This window comes from Dinoponera quadriceps, unplaced genomic scaffold (genome assembly GCF_001313825.1).
Source record: "Dinoponera quadriceps isolate SergipeBrazil2010 unplaced genomic scaffold, ASM131382v1 scaffold2952, whole genome shotgun sequence".
In the NCBI taxonomy this organism is placed as follows: Eukaryota; Metazoa; Arthropoda; class Insecta; order Hymenoptera; family Formicidae; genus Dinoponera; species Dinoponera quadriceps.
In genome coordinates, this window is record NW_014557517.1 from 129,816 (window position 1) to 152,059 (window position 22,244).

The window sequence follows — 22,244 nt, forward strand, 5'->3', positions numbered from 1 at the left end:
GTATACAATGAACGTCATTGTTAACGATATTTGACCCAGATGTTAAAAATCATATTTTTACATTATGATTTCAATATTTGGGAATATTATGTTACCTGATAGGAATATAATATTGCATTATCAGACAACAGTTTAAAAACATTAATAAAATATTATGTCAAAATGTTGATAATATCCACATGAAATATCGGTTCCAAAAGGTTGATTCAACGTTTCTCTTGAATGCTTACTGGGCATACACCGAGGAAACGAATAACGAACAGCGAATGTGTAATATGTTGGATAAAGTTTAATAATAATAGTAATATAATATGAATACGTATTTCTAAACACGCACGAACTTTCCTTGATGAACCACCTTATAATACATACAAAATTGTAACAACGAAATTCTGCATTCATTGTTTGTTTTCGCTTATTGTATATACCCAGTTTCCAAGACATGTGTATATAAAAGATGTTTAAAAAATAGGTTTGATAAAAGCGGTAGCAAAAGACATTCAAAAAAGTAGTCTTTTGGATGCTTGATCCGGCTTCCTCCGGCCGCGTCCTCGTGTGAATTTACTTCCAGGAATTTCCAGATCAAGCATCTCTTCACGGAAGCGTAAAATACATCAGGTGACTTTCGGACGTCTTTTGAAATGTCTTTTAGAAGCGTGCTCTGAGAGTTTAGAAGCTGAATTTTCGTCGCATTTCAAGCTGACTTTCAAGTTACTTTCGTTCGGACGAGTCTGTCGGGCTTGTCGCTCACCCTGGTGGTGTAAGCTCCCTCCGTGGCGCTCTCGATCTCCCTGCTCAGTCCGAAATCGGCGATCTTGCAGACCAGGGCGGCGTTTACCAGCACGTTCCGCGCAGCTAGGTCGCGGTGCACGTAGTTCATCTCCGCGAGGTACTGCATGCCGCTGGCGATGCCGCGCAGCATGCCGACCAACTGCAGCACCTGGAACTTGCCGTCGTTGGCGCGCAGGAAGGTGTCCAGGCTGCCGTTCTCCATGAATTCCGTGATGATCATGACCGGATTGCTCTTGGTCACGACGCCCTGCAGGAATATCACGTTCGGGTGTTCGAACTGGCCCATTATCGACGCCTCCGTCAGGAAGTCGTTACGGGCCTTGTCCGCGGAGCCCGGCTTCAGGGTCTTTATGGCCACGTCTATCTCCGTCCGTCCGTCCGGCGGTAATTTCAATTTCCCTCGGCAGACATCGCCGAATTCACCGCCACCTGCGCTCACGGGAGACAGTCGGCGAGAATGTAATCAGCTTCCAATCGTTCCGATTCTGACCGCGCGCTGACTATCGGCGTGTTATCGCGACAATAATGCATGTCGATAGCCGTCGGCGGGCATAATGCGCAAACCGAAGCTTACCTATGATGGCCTCTATCGTGATGTACCCGGCGTCGATCTCACGGGCGAACTCCCGCACGGCCTGATTCGGGTCCTCGTAGGTGTGAGGATCCACGTAGCTCCTCGCACCTGCGCCGCCTGTGCCGCCTGCGCCCGCCGCGGCGACCCCCACTGCAGGTGTGAACAGCGGCGTGGTCACTGCAACGTCACGAAAACAGAGTTCATTATATTAACACGAGGGCCGGTGTGCGTGCGCGAAATTTTGATTGCGGAAACTTTAGACCGCCGCGCCAGGCATTCGCTCTCTAATATCGCTCGGCCAACCCGCGCGCAAAAAGAGAAACGAAAACAAAAAAAAAAGATAAAAAAGAACACACTCACACTCATTCGCTCTCGTCAGCGAGTTTGTAAATTTTCAAAGAAAGAAAAGACCAAAAAAATTAGAACAAGACACAACCAAGAAAGCCAAACGCAGGTGGACTCTAAAAGTGATATAATCACTCCTCTCCTAGTCCCATGTAATTAATTAGCGAAAGAGTCGTCACGCTCTCTCTCTCTCTCTCTTCTTCTCTCCCTCTCTCCTTTCTCTCCCTCTATCTCTTTCTCTCTCTCTCTTTCTCTCTCTCTCTCTCTCTCTCTCTCCCCTTCCTCTCCCTTCCCTGTGTGCTATCTTAGAATATCTGGTTTGTTTAAATGTTCGAGCCGAGACCGGTGTATCTATGTACGCTAAAAAGTAATTCGCGCATAGCCAATTTTCAACACATGCCAATCAACGCACGATTTTTCGCATGCCCGTATGCCGAAAGTATACATATATATACATATATGTATATATGTATATCGATCGTCCAAACGATCGTTGCGATATATCCGAAAAATCCAGTGATCAACGCCGCTACACCCGGACGCTCGAGACGATTCCAAGTTTTCTCTCTCTCTCTCTCTCTCTCTACATTTGTTCTCAAATCGCTGCACTACCTCTCCGCTTTTAGTTTCTACTATTTTCCGCGCTGGTTTCCACTCGAATCGTCTCGCTGCGTCCGAGCGTCTTCCACAGCATACCGAGGTAAAGAAGAGAAAAGCGATCGCGGAAAGCACGATCTTACCTGAGAGAAGAGAAATAAAAAATCGGAAATAAAAAACTGGATGCAAGAGAACATGATGCAATTGCGTGCGAGACACGAGGCCGCGGCATGCTTATATATACTTCACTTTTTTCCCGAACTTTTCATCCATATCGCACAACTAGGACAGTGAGTAAGAAAGAACAGAGAACGGAGTGCCAGCGTAAAACTAAAGCGAAATCATAATACGCGATATAACGTGGAGAACTCGGAGTGAGTGTGCGAGAGTGTCGGTGCGCGAGTTTCGATTGATGCTAGATTTATATATCTTTTGTTTTTTTTTCCATATACATATATAAATAATAAATATTGTTCTCGGATGTGTCCGCGCGCTTTTTCTCGGTCGAAGAATTTTGGCCGGAATTTCCTTGGGAGGCAAAGGACTTACGCGAGGACTTGCTCTTGTTGTTGGTATGGGTTGTCACAATCGGTGAACTGTCCATTTTGCAGTGCACTGTGAACAACACAACAACCAACACACTAATTGACAAACAGCAAAACAAAAACAAAGCGGCGGGTGTTCGATGATGTGAATCTTTTTTTTTCTTTCTCTCTCTCTCCCCCCTTTTTTTCACAATGAACGTAAAAGCGAGAAACGGCAGAAATCAAGAAAAAAGAAAACAAAAATAGATCTCGACCGCGACCGTTGTGAATGTGTGAATGTGTAATCGAGCTCACTGCTCCCGATGATTGACGCGTTGACTTGAGAAGAAAGAAGCAGAAAGGAAAGATACGTTCTCCTAAGTCTGGTGGGTATTTCACTCTTCCTGCTTACGCGTTCGTCGTTTTCGTTCTTTCTCGAGTCGTTTCGAACGAAATGCAAGTCTAAGAAGCGCATACACATGACGTCGACATACACTGACAAATGATACGCATGCAATTAATACGCAACGTACAAACGATGCGACACAACGAACATACGCAAGCACAATGCGCGGGCACGCACAATGTCTTTATGAAGTCAACTCGGTCGTGTGCAAAATTGTTCGGCGCGCGCGCGTGTATATATATATGCCGTATTGTTCGTTTGTGCGTGCGTACGTATGTGCGTGCGTGTGACAAATGGTATGTACGTGGACGTGTGTGTATGTATGTATGTGTGTGTGAACGCGTGTACAAAAGCGCAAGTCTGATCTGTTCGAAAGTGTCTTTGAATCGGAGATGCATGTACAGGGGTTGCAAAAATAATCTACACAAAACTGAGTTCCTAGAAACAAAACTTGAGGTGTTGGAGAAGACTTACTGTAGGTCACAACTAGTCCTGTAGTAGCAGGCGATTGTGTACATTGTTTCATTGGGTTTTTTCATGGATTTTTCATGGAGGCAGGTTCGATAGATTAGGGGAATCGCACATGAAAAGAAAGAATCGAAAGAATTTGGTTAGAATAATGGCACTTAGGCTGCGGGCCAGATCGTGTGTGAATTTCGGTCGAAAGCGATCGTTTCTCATTTTACGTCCCTGTTTATCGCGGGTATTTCGGAACCCGAACTGCTTTCTCTCTCTTTTTCTCTTTTTCCCTTCGCTCACATATATATATATATTTTTTTTTTCTATACGGACGAACATTTAGCTATCTGTCTGTGTCTTTTTCTCTCTCTCTCTCTCTCTCTTTTTCTTTTTCTCTCTCTCTCTCTCTCTCTCACTCTCTCTCTCTCTCTCTCATCCGCAAAAAAACTCTACAGTACGGGGGGATGTTTGAAACGTAATTGTATAACGTGGGTCTGTCTGTATACGGGGGTACAGTTTCGACACTTGCTGGATCTAAAAGACGGCAAGAAGGGTGGGGCAGTGATACTCCAATATATTAGTCACAAGACACGATTAGGCGCAATGAAACAACTATGAAAAGTGACGGGGGGGGGGGTNACAGTAGCGATAATAAATTTTAAAGAGAGAAAAGCCGGTGCCGTCTCGGCATCGGACGAACGTACCTTCGCCGTTCCTGTACTCCAGAGTGTCGCAGTCGCTCGGCTGCTTCTTGTTGCACTCGTCCGAGGCCCTGCTGCATCGAAATCGCATGATATCAGTTGAACTGAGACAATTTAACTGAAAAGCAGCGACTTGACGACGAAAAGAAAAAAGGAAGAGGCGCGCACAGTTCGAGAACTCGCGCGAGTAACGAACGGCTGTGTGCGCGATCCCTAGTCGAAGTCACACAATTTTCAACCTTGTATGTAAAGCATAAGATTGAAAATTCGCACCGAAGCAACACTAGTTACAATGGTAGATTATAATAGCTCTAATTATAATAGTTTTAGGACCTTATATATACATGCGTGTGTGTGCGTGTGTGTACGTGAAAGACCAGAAATGGTGTTATAATTAATAATTAATGTGTTACGATAATGAAGACATTTTAATCTAGGAAATGGTACAACATAACGCCGATTGTATAATTCACTCGGACGTCGTACGATTTTCATACATAAAACGTAGAGCCAAAAATCGCAGAAGTAATACTAGTTATATATAATGGGCAGGGTTACAATGGTTTCAATTACAATTATAATAGTTTCGGCACGCGTGTGCACATACATGAGACTAAAACTGGTGTAATATAAAAAAAGTTTCAATTTAGGAACGGTACGGCATACACGGCGCCGACTGTACGCGTCTCTAGTTCAATTACATGAACCGGACAACGTCCACGGACGGTGTTCTCTCTTATTATTAGATATATACTGAGAGCGTGATTCAATTACCTTCTGAGGATCAGTACGGTCATGATGATAATGATCACGAGGAGCACGACCACAGCGACGATCGCCCCTGCGATTATTCTAACTTGCATGTTATCGTTCTCGCCAACGTAGTCTGCGTAAATGCTCACATTAAAGATACGGCTCGGAGGATTGCGAAATGTATCCGAATGCCGCTCACGCTTACCTAGACCCATCGCGTGGGGTGTCTTCTTAAATACCACCGGCGTGTACTCGCCCCAGCCGCGGGTGGTCTTGGCGCGAACCTGTATCGCGTAATCCGTAGAAGGCTTGAGACCTTTGAACGTGGCGGACAGCTCGGACGTTTGAATGACGGTTGCATTAGTGGCGTCGTCGTAGCGCGGGTAACACCTCACTGCGTCAGATATCGAGACGATTATAATCCTTTCCCTGCCCCTCCCGGCGCGACAATTTGGCCCGAAATGAATGATCGCGCGCACCGTGACCGTGAAAAAGTGTATCGACTAACCTTCGTATCTCTCCACGAGATCGCTGTCCCCGCCGACTTCGATGACCGGCGCGTCCCAGCTGATGCTGAGCTCCGAGCTCTTGACGCTCGTGATCCTAACGTTGCTCACCAGACTCGGCACACTGGCCTCCGTGGTAACGGTGATGTCCACGTATTCCGATTTGCCGGCCAACGACGATACGCCGTTCTCGGCGAAGACTTGGAAGCGATAAGTGGTCACCGCGTTCAGACCGGTTATCGTGATCTTCGTATCGTTGAAGATCTCCTGCGTCGCGAAAATCAAAGCGATTCAAGTCTCTGACCTGAGAATAGCTCTCTCTCTCTCTCTGACTCGACTACCAGCGCGGTAGCCGACTACTAGTAATCTCTAAAACTGCCCCCGTGCATGCTCGTATACGCGTGTTGTTAGACTTTGAAGGAAACTCACGGTATTGGGAATGTACTTGACGCCCATGCTGCAGGCGTCGCAGACCACTCTGTAAGTCGTATCGAACCTGCCACCCTGCATGTGCGGCGCGTTCCAGGAAAGGATCACCGTGGACTGATCGACAAAGTTGACGGTCAGGTTTTGCGGCGCCGAAGGTGGTTCTGCAAGAAGCATGATTCTTCAACATTTTCGCCGAACGCAATCTCCCAAATTTTTTCTCCCCTTTTCTCTTCTCCTCCCTTCGCCACGGACTAATATGCTACATCCATTATATTAAACAGCCAATAATGCGCTCGCATATTGGAAAATTTGTCTTCTTAATCAATGCGGCGGATAGTGAGAGATCATGGATATTGACAGACTTCGGTTGCTCTTATTTGCACTGGATTCTCTCGGCTGAAGAATTCGAACGTTTCGGAAATTCTTTTCAACATTTCGACAATTATTTCGTTTTTCTAAACTCTGAGACGGTGAGACGGAGATAAACGAATTTTCTAATTCACGGTTGATTTTGAATTTTGAATTAGAAAATTATAATTGAATTCTCTGTCTTTGTTTTTAATAGAAATATTATACATATATACATAAATTACAAGGTCTATATAAAAAAGAGCGAATTGTCGATATGAGAAAATTAAAGCTCATATTAATAGTCATTGCTTAAAACTTGTCTCACGTCAGATATTCAGATCTGAATTTATCGACGCATTTGAGTTTTCCATTCGAATCATACACATGACATTGCCTTTCTAATTGCGATTCAACTGAAAAACTCACACATTTTACTCTAAATTTTAGTTTGATCTGTGTGTCTCATTAAAAAAAAAATAATAATAATTAATATACCTAACTTAACCTAATTTAATCTGAGTACACCAGCTGAGGCAAGGTTTCAGGTAACGACTATTAATACAAGTCTGAGAGCGGTTGAATGAACACTCACGCGTGCAGGGCATGTTCTTGGGATCCTTCTCCGCTCGATAATAGGTCGGGTCGCAACGACACTCCGTAAAACCGTAATCGGAGGCTTTGCTGTGCTCCGGACAGGGCTCGCAGGTGTGGGAGCCCGACTCGTGCTTGAATTTGCCTATCGCGCACTCCTTGCACTCCTGCTTCTCCTTGTCGGCCTGATAGCCCGGCTTGCAGTGGCATTCGCCGGTGGGGAGGTACCATTTCCCGTCTCCCTTGCAGAGGTAGATCGGATTGTCGATTTTGACGGCGTTCGCGACGCAGGTGCCGATCGTTTGCTCGATAAACGTGACCTCGCGGCCGGTCGGCGTGGACGGGAAACGGGCGAAGTTCACCGAGATCTCCGGACAGCTGATGTAATACACCTTGATGGCCAAGATCGATATGCAGGCGCCCTGATCGCGAAACGCGAAGTAAACGCCCTTCTTCGTCACCGGTATCGATTTCACTTCCGTGTTTATTATAACCTCGGCATTCGTGTTGAACCTTCCCTCGCCCGCGGCTATGCGACCTGCAAACGTCAGATCGTCGCACTTTGGAAAAGCCGTCCCAGATATCGGACACGAGATCTCGTGTCGGTCGAAGCAAGAGAGATGCGCGCGTGGAAAACAAAAAAAAAGCTATATCAATCGAATAATTCCAATTTGTCGTTCCTGGAATCCCCCCGATTCCCGCGTCCAGATTGCGGCTCCCAGAAAACGTACGCCTCGTGATATTTCTTTTTCGACAAACGCGAGCGGCCGATCTGTTAAACCTGTTCTCCTCGGCACGCTATCCCGCTTCGTAGCTCCCTTCTCTCTCCCTCTGCGGAACGAACTCTTCAATTTTCACGCTTTATTACATCATCGCTCACCGATAAGTTTGTAACTGTCCGGCTCCCACGGAGGCGGCTCCTTCGTAGCGGCGTCGAACTCGTAATAGAGCAGACTGAAGGTCTCCTTACAGCTGAGAGCGTTCCCGGGGAACAGCGAGCAGTCGCGGGTCGTGAATTTGATTTCTATGTACATGCGGTTCGCCGGGCCCCGCTCCACGAACGGCGTCCACAGCCAATTGTTCACGTTGTTGTACGCCACGTCGCACACCACGTAACTCCGCCAGTTGATGCCCTTGTCGAAGTTCGTGAAGGACTCCTCCACCCACTGCAACAGAAATGCGAAAAACAAACGATGATTATCTTTCTTTCCGTCTCTCCTTCTTGACCGATTACAACTAACGAGAGAGAGAGTGGAGGGCGTTCGGCACTTAAGAGCCGCGCGACTCTAACCCAGTTCTCTCTCAGCCACCGGGCGCGAGGAATCGCTCTTCCGCCGCCTCCGCCGTCGTCGTAAGTCCACATTGGCCGTAACGTCCTACCTCGGTAAATGACGAGGCGGAGAGGCCAGGTCGTCGACTTGCGACAAACAGACCGCAAGGAATTACCGGCGCGCGTTACCATTAGTTTTATTGCCCCCCTCGGCTCTCGGGCTCGTCCCGACCGCAAAAAGTTTCGACCGGGGCAAGAAGGATCCATCGTCGTCGTCCTCGTCGTCACCTGAACACCTCTCTTTCTCTCCTCCTCACATATTCACACATACACACGCATTCTCTCGCCCCCTCCGCCCACCCTCGTCTCCTCTTCCACCGTCTTTTTACGCGCTTCTTCGCTCTCGCGTATTTCATACACGGACCAGGAAAGACTCGGCAGGTAAGGAGTGATAAAAAACGGTAGACCGAGGTAGAGAGCTTCGAGCCTCTCTTATCCAGAAGATTTCCTCGCGGACGTGTTTCCGGCAGGCGGGCTGCAATAAATTCAGCCGCGCCGGCTACCCGGTTGCAAAAGGGAGATTATTACGGGGACGATGACGAGGTCGAAAAAATTTCATTAAAGCGGTGCCGGCGAAAAAAAGCTTTTTCAGCGCGGCCCGCGCACCGAAAGCACCGGTAGCCGGCAGAAGACCCCGGCAGGAACACAGTTCCGCATTTCGCGTCGTCCACGCTTCGAATTACGATCCTGCCGCTGCTGCCTTTCGCACGCCTCCGATCGCAATTAATAGTTTTTAGCGAGGTTTGCGAAACCGGATTTATGGCCCCAGCGAGCGAGGGATCGAACCAACACACAGCTTGTGCACTTCTGCACGATAAAATATCCCCATTCGGCTGTAATTAACAATAAGAAAGTGTCCCGTTATCGCGCAGGAACGCACGAATAGAAACGTAAGAAATTCGTACATTTCGCCATTTTCTTTTCTCATTCGCCGACTGTCGTTCCATTTCCCCGCCGAGATATTTCTCCCCGTGATCCCTCGTTGATACGTTTCCTCCCCTCCGGTTCGACCGCCTTCCGCAACCGGGGGTTATTAGAGAAGCGAGAGAATGCATCACACCGTCATCCCCACGGCCGCTGTTTACTTCGCCGCGGTTCTTTATCGCCCGGGAAATTTCATTAGGACGGGGTAAAATTCATCCTCCTCCCCCTCTCGCCAGGAAGGTTCCACGGAGGCGCGTCTATGCCTCCTTCTTTCATCGCGCCCGAGCTCCGTGGAAGGGAAGGTGCGGGGGAGGAGGACGAACGTCGTTAACGCCGCACGGCGTTTAATTGGATCGCGAACGCGCCGAGTCGTTCCCTCTTCACTCCTTTTTTCTCTCTTTCTCTTTTTTTTCTTTTTTACGAACGCACCGCTTCGATTTTTCGGCGAGACGGATTTCCCAGTGGCGAACTGGCGAACAAGCGCGATCGTCCCTGTGAAATTACTCATCGGAAAGGAGGAAAGGAGACGATTAACCCGACGTTATCCGCGGCAATCCCACGGCCTCGTTTCCGCCGTTGTGCGTGCAGATGCGCATTCGAGACCGGGACGCGCGACACTTTTCTCATTCTCCGCTCTCGGGAACGTCGGGTTTGCTCCGCGTCGCGAGAACGCCATGTATCACTGGCTCACAGGTGAAACTAATTTTCCCCCGCGTATTATTCCCGTGTGTTTCGCGCAATATGTGGTCTATAATATACGCGTGATTCGCGTGATGTATCTCAAATTACCGACGCAATCGAGTCCCATTTTTGACACTTTGTCTCTCACATGTGTAATATTTTTGTACGTATATTCCTACAGAAGTTATGAATTTATCAGACGGATTAAATTCCCACACGAGAGCTATGATAGCGTTATTCGTATACATATAACGATTTAAAGTTTCTTCGTCTCTCTTCATTAGTTAATAATAAATAATCTTTGATTCGATCGTTCGTATACATTGGTAATGTGAATTAGCGGAAGTGGGACGTTTAATTATATCCTAAGAGACTCGATCTAAGATTTTTTATGTTTTCATTATGAACTGTTACATATTTATGTGAAAGATAAAAATACAAGTAATTTGATCTTACATCTCGGATTCAATCGTTCGTATACAACGGATGGTAAGCTACAAGGTAAAAGATTTTGGGATAAATTTTAAATATTTCACATGTCGCAAACACACGCGTCCACAAATTTTTATGTCAATTTAACAGAAGATAAACATATGTATGTTGAGAAAAATAATATTTCAAAAATTAATATAAAATTAAGTATGTTAATCGACACTGAAATATAAAATGTGTTATTTTAACATTCACGCGTGTTGAATATCGACTCAACACGAAATATTAAGACAATAAATTAAATTAATACACAGGTACGTTACACATTTAACACAAAAATATTAACAAAAACCGATTTAACATAAAGAAGATATTGTTACTGTATAGTGTGAGCGAAAGTAGGACGAGGAATTGTATACTAATACGTCTAGAGAAATGTGTAACTTGATATAGGATGTTTATATTTCCATATTATTTTTTATATTTTCTGTTTTATATATTTCCACGAAAATTAAAAATTCAGAAATTTCTACTTTACATGTTTGATTCGACCGTTCCTATACATAAAGTAAATTAGCGCAAATAAGACGTTTAGTCGCATCCTAATGCGTCTAGTGAAATATGTGACACTTTATAGAGCATCATATGTTTTCATAAAGAACTGTTGCACATTTCCACGGAGCGTAAAACTACTGTCATTTGTTTGCACAAGTCACCGGGACTCTTGACAGGAATTTTAATTTGTGTGAATGTTGCGCACACGCAATCTTTGAAGTGAATAGTGAGTTTCCGGGCTCTGATGATTAACCATTTTTTTCTAGTCTGGGACATTCGGTAAAATACAAAATACAAAAGTACTATTTTTTGCTTGCACAGAACGCTGAAATCACCGGCAGAAATTTTTATCTTTGTGATTAAGTACGCGCGCTTTAACTTCGTCGATAACGGAGATATTCTGGATATTAGGTTTCAACAAACTATCTATTATTTTTGAATATTCAAAATACTGTATTACAGGAATATGGTAGTATCTAAGAGATACGCGTGACTTTCCGATCGCGACCGTCGGAAACAGACATGTTAAAACGAATCTTACTCCGATAAAACGTCAGCCTTATCGGAGTTAAAATCGGTTACTCAGTACCGATGTCGTCGAGACCGGTGGAACCGAAGGCGCAGTTTCTGGCCGGTGGATTCTTTCTTGGGCTTACACATACGGTTATTCCCTTCGCATTAAGTATGAATCGTGGGAAAATGTGCGTTTCTGTAGTGCGCGCGACAGTCGTCGATCGATAACTATTCGATGCTTCGAAAAGTATGCCGCGGTTAGCGTCTTCGCAGATATCGATCGCGCTCCGCTACCCACCGCCGCCGTCTCCTCCTCGCAGCAGGTAGACCTGTCTCGCTATTTTCCGCACCGGCGGCGACGGCAGCATGTGCTGCAACGCCTCGGATTTGCTCGGTGTTTATTCTCGTCGGAGGTAAAGCGGCGACGCTACATCTCCGGATGATAAATCGCGAGATGAATTAAAGCGTTACACTTGCCGTCTCCTTCTTCTCGTCCCTGTCCCTCGAGCTGAAGTAGAAAATCCTCGTTTTCCGTGTCGCGGAATAACGACGGCGAAATAACACCGACTCGGGATCGATTCTCGCGGTTTCAAAGCTGTTCGTCCCGCTTCGTGCCAGCGGGGACGTCGCAAAACTCCGCCCAAAAAAGAACAGAGGACAATGGGTGGTCCATTAAAGGACCATGTGGAAGCTACCTGCGAGCCAATCCTAGAGAACGTTACCTTCGCCATCCTGAGAGATAGGGAGAGGAACTTACCGGCGCCCATGGCTTTCCGGTTTCTTGCGGATCAGGCCGTCGCAGTAAATAGATACGAGTCGATGGCTCAGAAGTAAAGCCAATAAGCTCGCGTTGGAGATGAACGGAGAAAGGAAATAAATGTAGACGCAACGTCGACTCCCCCTCGCGGATGGGGAGCTGCCCCTTCGCGTAATATCGCCACCATAATCGCAATTCCGACGGCGTAGTCCCGAATAGGGAGGAGGTTAACGTAAGAGAGAGTAAGAGAGTCTGCAGGAAGACTCCGACGAGCAGACGGGCGAAGGAGAGCTGCGAACTTTTAGTCCGAGGGGTTCGCGGATCTTAATATATATTGAGCCCTCGTGCCGGGTTAACCCCTCGCCCTTGGGGTTGAGGCTGCGTCGGCAGGCACGTAGGGGCTCTCCTCTTCGTCGAGCTACGTGCATCCGGCGCTGTGGACCGTTCACGACGGACACGTACCGCATCGCAGACGCGATCGAACTTTCCCCCGCTTGAACTTGCCGTCACCTGTCTCGCGATACCTCGGAAGAAGCGACGCTAATTGCATTCATGAAAGAACACGACGAGGCGTTTGATTAATTTCGCTGTTCGGTCTTTGCCACTTGCTTACGGTATTTAGCGCTTATTTGCCCGCGAAAAGTCTTCGAGGGAAATTTCAGCCGGGAGGTAGAGTGACAGCCGCCAGTCACTTCACGTTGAATATCTTCGTTCGAAATTGAAGAGTGAATCGGATACACGGTCAGTCACGAAAGGGTTGCAGCGACGAGTTTCGCAACGCATCTCGTATCCGGTAGGAAAATGTATCTTCTGAATATTATTAAAGAACAAGTTCCTTATTGTAGATACCTATGGAATGCCAATAAACTATTGGACGCGGGATGCGTTTCGAAACATATCGAAAAAATATTACAACCATTTTGTGATTGACTATATTTCCACTGTACGAGAAATAAATCCAAATAAAATTTGTTAAGACATCAACTCGCACTATCTAAGAATTCACTATGCGAGTTTGAGTTCAACATTCACACTTTTGCGATTCCGCGAGTGGCATTGTTTTGATTTTATTTTGACTTCATCTCAAACAGAGAACAATAGAATTTACAATATTCGGCATCATAGTATCGATCTGTCGCTACGTTTATACCTGTATATTAATTTCGTGTTCTAATTTCGCGTTTTATCTTCACGTATTTACGACACCGTGATGGAAATTCTCAAAGGAGCCGGGCGCCGATTCTAACCCGGAGTGAAGAGACGTGGGAAGCGAATTCGAGACGAGCGGGCCTGTCATTACCCTCTCGTAGCGAGTTTATTAACTCGAGCATGCCCGTCGCGAAACGCTCGTCGTCGCTCTAAATACAACGGGCGCGCGGATATTGTCCGCGATATAATACAGCGTCCGGACGAGGGTGGTCCGGCCATTACGGACGAACAAGTGCACATATGCGTGGCCCCGGAGGCAGCAGGGTGGTCATCTCCCTCGGACACGGCGCAGGCAGGGGTGGTTACGCCACGCGCCAATCGAAAACTTTATGTAACCGTTTATTCCGCGCACCCCCCAAAGCCGGCGTAACCGTATTTCGGGCCGGAAATATTGGCGAGCCCGTCGTTTAAGGAGCATCTCCACCGCACCTCGGATACTCATTCGCGCTCTTTCTCTCTCTCTCTCCTCATACGCATACACACACGTGCGAATACGCGTGTACGTAAGCGCTTACGAGGGGAGAAAAGATCGCCGGTGGAATAAGGGGAGGCGGCAAAGTGGGAGGGAAGGAGGTGTCGGGTGAGAATTTATTTCTGGATTATTCGGGGCGAGGTCGAGGCGGGGGATATTCCTCCTTCCAGAAAAGGACAAATCGTTCTCCTCCGCGAGGGATCGAAACGCTGGCTGAAGCAATTTCCAGCCGCGAGATTTACGACGCAAAGATCGACTACTTCGCGATTTCGCGGGGCGAGATGCACGCACGCCAAATCCGGCTGAGCTCGCGACGGTGGGATGTTTCTATCTTGTCGCACGGCGGGTTGAGAAACGCGGAATTGTCCGCGAGTTTGTCCGAGAAGAGAGGAGGGATCGGTGCCGTTAATACAGGTTGCCGGGCTAATGAAGATATCTCGTCCGGCGACAATATCGGATTAATATTACCGGTGATGACACGCGCGCCTCCTTAGAATTTCAAATCGTCCGTCGCGAACATCACCATTTCGGGATCCTGGTGTCCACGGTGGACAAATTTGCCTGGCGTTGCGCCGCCATCCTCGTCGTCCGGTTCCTCGACACGCCGGGAATCCATCTCTTTCCGGGATTCATATTTATTACGGAGATGATTTTCGAGAGAAACGAGTTTCCGAGCGCGCTGGCCTTTTTAGTCGAATCCATATCGCCGCCGAAGGTCGGCCGGGAGCTCGTGTCTTACAATAACCACCCATCTGTAATGAGCCTAACCGTCGTCGTAATATTTCGAGTTAGGAGCACTGCACGTCATCGCACGGGCATCGCGTGTCAGAAGGGCTGAGCGCCCCCGATGACGAGACAGCGGCGCGTCACGCGCGGTAACGAGAAGGGCTGAACAAGGCCACGTGGACTGAAGCCGGACAGGCTCCCCGCAAGTTTCTCCGCTCGAGGATCTTTCGGGGAACGAGAGCGCCGCTGCAATCTCGGCGAATGCAATTATCGAGCTCGCGGAGAGCTCAAGTAACGGGCTATGACGTGCGACATGTCGCGCGAAAATCGCCCGTCTCTTCCAAAGTTGAAAATAAATCATTCCTTTCCCTACATTTTTCACGAAATCTCGCATCCGTTTAACGCGTTATCGCCGATCTACCCTCGACGTGGACGCGATCCGTGTCTTCCTTTATCTTCCGATACGATATGTAAATTTCGCCGGAAATGTTTCATCGCTGCTGAAAGAGTTCGTTTTCACTAAGTGACTTCTCACGATTAAGCGAAACAGCTGCCCCGGCGAGTTTCTCTCCTCCGATCCAGCGGAGATCGAAAAACCGCTGTAATCTCGGTGATTGCAGTTACCGAGACGCTCGTATAGACGTGAATAAAATAACAGACTGAGAACGAATCGTCCGTCTCGACGTGGACGGAAAGAACAATATAGACGTGCCGAGAGATCGAAAATAAATAATTTCTCTCCGGGCATTTTTCACGAAGCTCCTGGTACCGCGTTTGTTTCGCACGTCATCGCTCTATCGCGCGTTATCGCCACCGATCTACCCTCGAGTTACCACTCGATACGCTCTGTTATTTATTTTCCTACACGCGACACGTAAATTCCGCCGGAGCAAATGTTTCATCGTCGCTCCGAGAGCTCCGTTTCGCCACGTGGCCTACCGACGACCATCCACTTCGTGAACGAGAGTCGGTGACGATCTACCTAATAAGCGCCGCGCACCCGATACAATTTTTCCGTCCTCCCGCAAAAGGGGTGCACACGCTCGACCCGGCAGCGGGGTCTTATGCTAATTCGCACTCCGCTTCGCCACCACGAGGCCCACGGTTAAAAAGCGGAAGCGCCAGCTTTATAAAATCGTCACGAATTAGCCGGAGGGTCCGCGCCGCCGGGGGTTGGGTTTAATATCGAAGGACCCGATCGTGGCGCGCGTCGAGCCAGACTCTCTCTCGACGCACGCTCCTGGACCTGTCAGTTTGACGTATCGCAGTCGCAGGAATCCATTATATAGTCAATTACTCCTCGTGATAGGGAACGCGGACCGCCGTTCTCTCTCTCTCTCTCTCTCTCTCTGACACCCTCCCGGTACATTCACGCCGAGCCGCGTCGCGCCGCTCGTCGCGCACATACATGTACATAAATTCGTTCCGCACTCGATCCGAACACGACGATCGGACTGAAAGAGAGAGAGAAAGAGAGAGAGAGGTGGGATGCAACCCCATCACGCGGGTGCGTGAGTGATCATCGAACGGTATCTATTAGGTTGCTCTGAAAGTTTCTTCTCGTAAACATTGAACAAGTGTGATGTGAGCAAAGTATTTTTCAAAACAGGAACCCAATAAACACCAACTATGAATAGTGTAACGTCAATGTTATAATTCGCTATTCAACAATGTAATTGTTACATAATACGAGAGTCATGTTACATTTACATTGTTGAGTAAATTATAACATTGATATTATGTTACTGTTGGTGTTTATTGGAAACATACCGACACATGAAATGTGCATTCCATGGAAAGACTTCTGAATCAATCCAATGATAAATGCGTAACGATGGAATTATATTAATAGAATCGTTACTTGAAACATGAGCCACGTGAGATGTTTGCAGCTTTGAATGTGGAATTTAATTTTTTTTTAGAATTAAATAATGAAAATTCAATAATAATGAGAGTTCGGGCGATATGCTATATGACTCGTTTTACTTTTAAAGACGATATGAAATATAAGATATGATTATGAATATCGACTTTAAATAATGAATAATAAGATTTAAATAATGAAAAAATAAAGTTTTCCAGTTTTTCACTTAAACCGATGTAACATTGCACTTGTAATCGTAATTCAATTCTCTTTGCAAAATTCACATTTAAGACAATCTATAATTGTTATAAATTCCAAGAGGTTATTAAACCCAGCGTTATAAATATACTCTCACGTAATCTAAACTCGAATCTAAAAATCTCACAAGCATTGAGCAAGTATTGAGTGACGACTATTAATACGAGTCTGATTTCGGATGAAAACGCGCTATTTCTTCGACAAGAGGAGAGAGGGAGAACGAAGGAGATGTCTTTCATATTTCGTAATCGCGACGGAGCTTGCGAACTCACCGAAGCACGTGTCGGAAACAACGTTGGATTTCTCGCGCATTTTCCTCTCATCCGCGGATTCTCAGACGTCTCAACGACGTCCCGCAAAGTCGTTCGGATCCGCGCGCGCGCGCGGCCTGTCGTCATCGTTAGTTCGTCCGATCCTCGTCCCTGTAAGTCCGCACTTTTCGCCGCCGTGACATTTCAACGAGACCGTGTCTCGCGGGGAAGTTCGGGTCTAACTTTAATAAGACTTAGAAACAAACCCACGGAAACTCGAGGCCTCACCGTCGTCACCGTACACTCTTTCCCCTCGCCTGCCGCCACTACCACCATCATCACCACCACCACCATCCTGCATTTTGTACCGTCGATACATTCCCGCTGCTTCTCCCGAGTCCATTATCTCTGATCCCGCGGTAGGAAATTCTCGTGGAAAGACGCACGTGGCACCGTCGAGATTTCAGATGAAAGCGCATTAAGTTGCGAATGTACACACATATATACACACACATACGCACAGGCTCCGTGAAACACACGAACACACCCGTGCATCCTGTAGCCGAGGAGCAGCACGGAGGAGGAAACGAGGAGCAAGGAGCCACTCGAGAACTCGCGTCAATAAACAGAGTTTCGTCTAACGACGCGGTCCGGATGACGGATATACGGATTTGAAAGTAGAAGGAGGAAGCGAGGAAGAGAAAGAGAGAGAGAGAGAGAGAGAGAGAGACAGAGCGAGTGAGAGAGAAAAATGGAATGAGCGAAGAAAGAGAGAGAGAGAGAGAGAGAGAGGAAGGAGTACACACGGTGCGTGCAAAGAGAAAGAAAGAGAGAGAGAGGGAGGCAGAGAGAAAGGGAGAGGGAGCGCGGCAAGAACAAGAAGAAGGAGAAGCGGGCAAGAGAAGGAGAACGAACGCGGAGGCAACGGCCTGCAGAGGCCCCGAAGGCCGTTCACATGAATACCAGTCTTTCCATTAGTACTCGAATGGAGCGGAGCCTCGGCCCAGGTCTCATCTCGATGCATGATCGATACTCGCAGATCCAATCTTAGCCGGGGCATCGCGTCCCGATGCGCCGGACCACCGCGAGATACAATGTACACCGAGGGTACACGCTTAACCCCGCGTTACTCTCGTTGCACGCGGCCGTGTGTGTCTTCAGGTAGGATATCGCGTACAACCACCACCAGTCGAGCGGTCGGCCCTAAAAGGTCGTTAAACACGATCTTGCCGAGATCTCGCCCGGTCCTGGGCTCGTCTATAAGCGAACTTGTACCGATACCGATCGGGATGCATCTCCGGCGCATCGGACTTCGCCCCGTCGTCGTGCCTCGCCGGGGAACACGGCGACGGGCGAATATGGTAACCGAGTTTCGAGGTCAGCAGTGGAAGCGCCGCGATGAGCCACACGCGCTGAAGGCGGGTATTTGCGCTCGGGGACGATCCGATGTGTGCAGCCTCGCGAGGAGGCTGGAGAACGACTCAATATACTCGCGAGTATCGTTTCATCGGGAGGGGGTGTAACGCGCAGAGATTGCCGCTCCATTGACGCGCTCGTGAAGTATTTGCCGCGGAACGGCGCAGAATGATTACCGTCGAGAATTGGAGGAGATATTTCGAACGTCGGCCGCTGGGACGGGACGAAAATTTCCCGGCGATTGGGAATGTTCGCGATAAAAACTCGCCCGCCCGCGATCTGTACAATTACTTTCCATTTTGTATGCATGTGGCGCGCTCGGGAAAAAAATTAGACGAAGAAAGCCTCGGGCGGGAATAACACGAGAATGAGTTGTAAAAAAATGTAGGATAAAAGAGAGATGGAGGAGGAGAAAGGGGGGGGGGGGGANCGCTGTAAAAAAGGGATCCATCGAAACAACTGGAATTGAGTTAGAGGAATTCGATTTCAGAGTTGAACGTGACGAGTTAACTGCTAATTCTTTCAGCGAAATCATCGAAATTGTCCTTTTAATCTCTTGTTTATAGAAAACCAAACTCGAAGTTTAGGTCAATCAGGTGAATATAAAGTTCACCCAAAGCATTATTAATCGTACTTGTCGTCCAATTTATTTAAGTATCTACTGTAGATGGAGTTACTTGTATTATTAACAGGTAGATCAACCTTTCGGTAAATGAAAGAATAGCTTCGTACACGCGACTAGGTTTCAGTTTCGTTAACCTTTTACCACTGACCTAGCAAAGATGGGTAAAATTGGGTCAATTTTGGCCCTAAGAATGGCAGGTAAAGACGGTATGTTTTTTTTTTTAATAGTTTTTAAACTGCTGAATCTGATTCTGACCTTTAGAAAAATGTAATTAGTCGGGAAAGTATCAAAATCAAAATAAAATATTTGTAGTCAGAATTAAATTCAGCAGCTCAAAAACTACAAAAAAAACATACATTTTTTATTTATCACTCCAGGCGTCAAGATTGGCTTATTTTACCCATCGTCCTTTGCGGTCCAAATTCCTAACGTCAGATTGCCGATCCGATTTTTATCCCACTCGACTCGATTGCGCGGTTCGGGGCAATAAAATTTGCGTAACGCCCCCGAGACTCGGTGTACATTTTACCCGGTTCTTTTTTCCGCGTACCGCACATTGCCGCCTTCTCGCGCAATTCCAAGTTCGTCTCCTCGTCGGTTCCGTCCGGGTTTACGGCCGGAGCTTTCTTTCAAGCGCGCAACAAGCTGACGTAGACACAGAATGGCTTCTCCCCGTGGAAGGGAGGGATTCGATACGCATCGTCGATACGACGAGACGCCGGGAGAGCGTCGGAAGAGGAGGAGGAAGAGGAAAGGGTCGATCGTATCGTCCGTCCTGAACGGACTTTCCGCTCGCGCACCTTCCTCTTCGACTTCCCCCGCCCTTCCCGAGCGCACTCAGTCAGGCTTTTCCAAATTGACTTTCGCTCCGACTGTCACTTCTATTCCGCTTCCTTCGCACGGCGGGGACGCGACCCGGGCTACCAAGAACGCTTGGTATGCGCGTCTCGCGCCGAGGGAAAAGCCAACGGAACACCTCCCTGTCCTTCTCCCTCCTCTCTCCATTCTTTCTCTCTCTCTCTCTCTCGGCGCACGGTCGCTCCTTATTTCGGAGCAACGGCGGTTCTCCGAGATGAATCATCGATCCCTGCGCGTACGTGTGGATTTTCGTCTCGAGAACGAAGCGAGCGTACGTGGCGCGCGTGTGCGAGAGAGCGGCATACCGCACGCCTCGGATATAGTTGCGGGGTTCTCTCGTGCTGGCTGTAGGTCCTTTGAGAGGGTAGAGAAGTGCACGATGCGGATCCTGACGCTGCCTCGACCCTCCGACAAATTGGCAATCCAGTTCGTAAAGAGAGAACGATAGAGGACGATAGAGAGAGAGAGAGAGAGCACCCACAAAAGGGTCGCTTCGATCGAATCGTTGTGTGCCTTTGCTTCGTGGTGCCCGTCGCGCGCTAAATATCGCTTGGTCAGTGATTATGCGGGTTATCACCGGCGCGCGCTTTTGTTTGCGCTTCGTATCGAGCCGCGTAGTTCGTCGGTATGAGAAAAATCCTGCTACTCGCTTCGGGGTGTGTGTTATTTATGACCAGGGGAGTGCGTGTCACATATGGTACAACGGTGGGGGTTGAATAACAGCAGTATAGTAGTAGTAGATGGGTATATAAATTATGAATAACAATGGAATCCATCGAAACATCTTCCAGTTGCGCCGGCTTATTAAGCAACGTCACGTCCCGCAACTCTGTCGGCTCTGTTACATTGCGTCGGTCTGTCCTGAGGTCGTCGGATGAGCGAGGAGAGAATACACGATCAATCCCGCTGGATTCCCGAGTAGACGGTCTCGCGGACAATCGGCGGATTCAATTTCGACAACTTGCGACGATCCGCCCGGCGGACTTCCGCGTCGCGACTGCGAAGTTTTCCGCACGTGAGAGAGCTCACGGTTATTTCACAAGCTCCTTCTCCCCGTCTCTGTATCCATTTATCCGTCATCCTCTCTATCATTCTCTCTCTCTCTCTCTCTCTCCGTGCACGGGGTCGATGAAAAGGACACAAGCGACGGGACGGAGAGACGCGCACCGGTTGCTGCGCCCATGACACTCTCTCCCTGCGTTCCCCACCTTCCACCCCTTTCTTTCCGCTGTTTTCCCCATGGGCAACGTGGTCACGTACCGGTCGTCATGGAAACCCGCGCCAATCGAGATGGAAACTCAGCCGGCACGCTCTTCTCTCTCTTCTCCCTTTCTCTCTCCTTTCCAACGTCGTCGCTTTTCGTCCCCCGACCTCCCTCCCTCTCAACCCCCATCTACGTACCAACGTATTCGCGTCCCGCTCTCTCCGTCGTTTCCAAATTATCTCTCGCCCCATCGTGCTCCTTCTTACCAACTCGACTCGCCCGGCGGCCTCTCTAACCCTCTATCCTCCGTCTCCGATCGTCCCTGCCGCGAAACCCTCCCACTCACCCCCTCGCGCCGCCCTCATCTTCCAGTCGCCCAGTCTCGTTAGTTTAACCCACGCGCGCCGAATCGTAATGGGAAACGTACAGATGCATTAGGAGAGGCTTTGCCGTCCTAATAGATATCTCGTCGGTAGGCAGGACGCGTTCGGAAAGGACGCGCCGTCGGTCTCCCGCGCTATTCCCCGCTTCCGTTCGCCAGAGCGAAATTCTCCCTTTTTTTCTTCTTTCTTACTCGACCACCGGGGTAGAGATAACGACGGAAGCGACCGTGCTTAATTTCCGTCGTCGACGGAACCCACGTTAGATACGTATCTCGTACACGTAGCTGTGGATACTCCTCGCGGCCGCTCCCGTCGTCCCGCGCGGTAACTGCTTCTCATTAATTATTTTCTGAATTTTAATCTATACACGGCTCGCACAGACGGGCTTTATCGGCCGCGTCTCGAATTATTCGCACGAGGGATAAATATCGCCGATCGACGTCACTCCTCGGCGGGGCTCAGCGGTAATCATTTAAGCGCGTCCAGCGTGAACGCATCGCTGACGTTTGTTTGAAAGCTGGGCGTGGATCGATAAAGACGACCGACGACGATGACGCGCGATCGAGCGGCAAGAAGCGCGGCACATACGCCGGCGGTGTTGCACCAAACATCGACTATGCGAGCGGAGTCCGCAACCTGGCTCACGTACAATTGGCGTCGTAAAACGCCGTTCCGTACGGACTCCTTTCCTCCGCGTTTGACCTTTCCACCAGAGCGGCCGCGGTTTGACCTCTCTCCTCCTCCCGCGTTCACCTCGG

General features: G+C 48.3%; 1 protein-coding gene across 7 annotated transcripts in view; it reads right to left on the reverse strand.

The window, feature by feature from the left end:
- LOC106749198 (ephrin type-B receptor 1-B) overlaps positions 1 to 22,244 on the reverse strand; it is a 108,411-nt gene that overhangs the window by 9,808 nt on the left and 76,359 nt on the right. For 2 of the 7 annotated variants that reach the window (XM_014628390.1, XM_014628386.1), the window contains exons 4-13: positions 7,909 to 8,194; positions 7,030 to 7,566; positions 6,087 to 6,247; positions 5,660 to 5,924; positions 5,357 to 5,545; positions 5,173 to 5,284; positions 4,402 to 4,472; positions 2,858 to 2,923; positions 1,367 to 1,543; positions 752 to 1,221 (exon numbers count right to left, since the gene is read on the reverse strand). In XM_014628390.1, the coding sequence (XP_014483876.1) occupies positions 752 to 1,221; positions 1,367 to 1,543; positions 2,858 to 2,923; positions 4,402 to 4,472; positions 5,173 to 5,284; positions 5,357 to 5,545; positions 5,660 to 5,924; positions 6,087 to 6,247; positions 7,030 to 7,566; positions 7,909 to 8,194 (2,334 nt within the window). Of the gene's footprint in view, positions 1 to 751; positions 1,222 to 1,366; positions 1,544 to 2,857; positions 2,924 to 3,712; positions 3,731 to 4,401; positions 4,473 to 5,172; positions 5,285 to 5,356; positions 5,546 to 5,659; positions 5,925 to 6,086; positions 6,248 to 7,029; positions 7,567 to 7,908; positions 8,195 to 22,244 lie in introns of all 7 variants that reach the window. The other 5 variants (XM_014628393.1, XM_014628392.1, XM_014628387.1 and 2 more) reach the window with 4 other exon arrangements.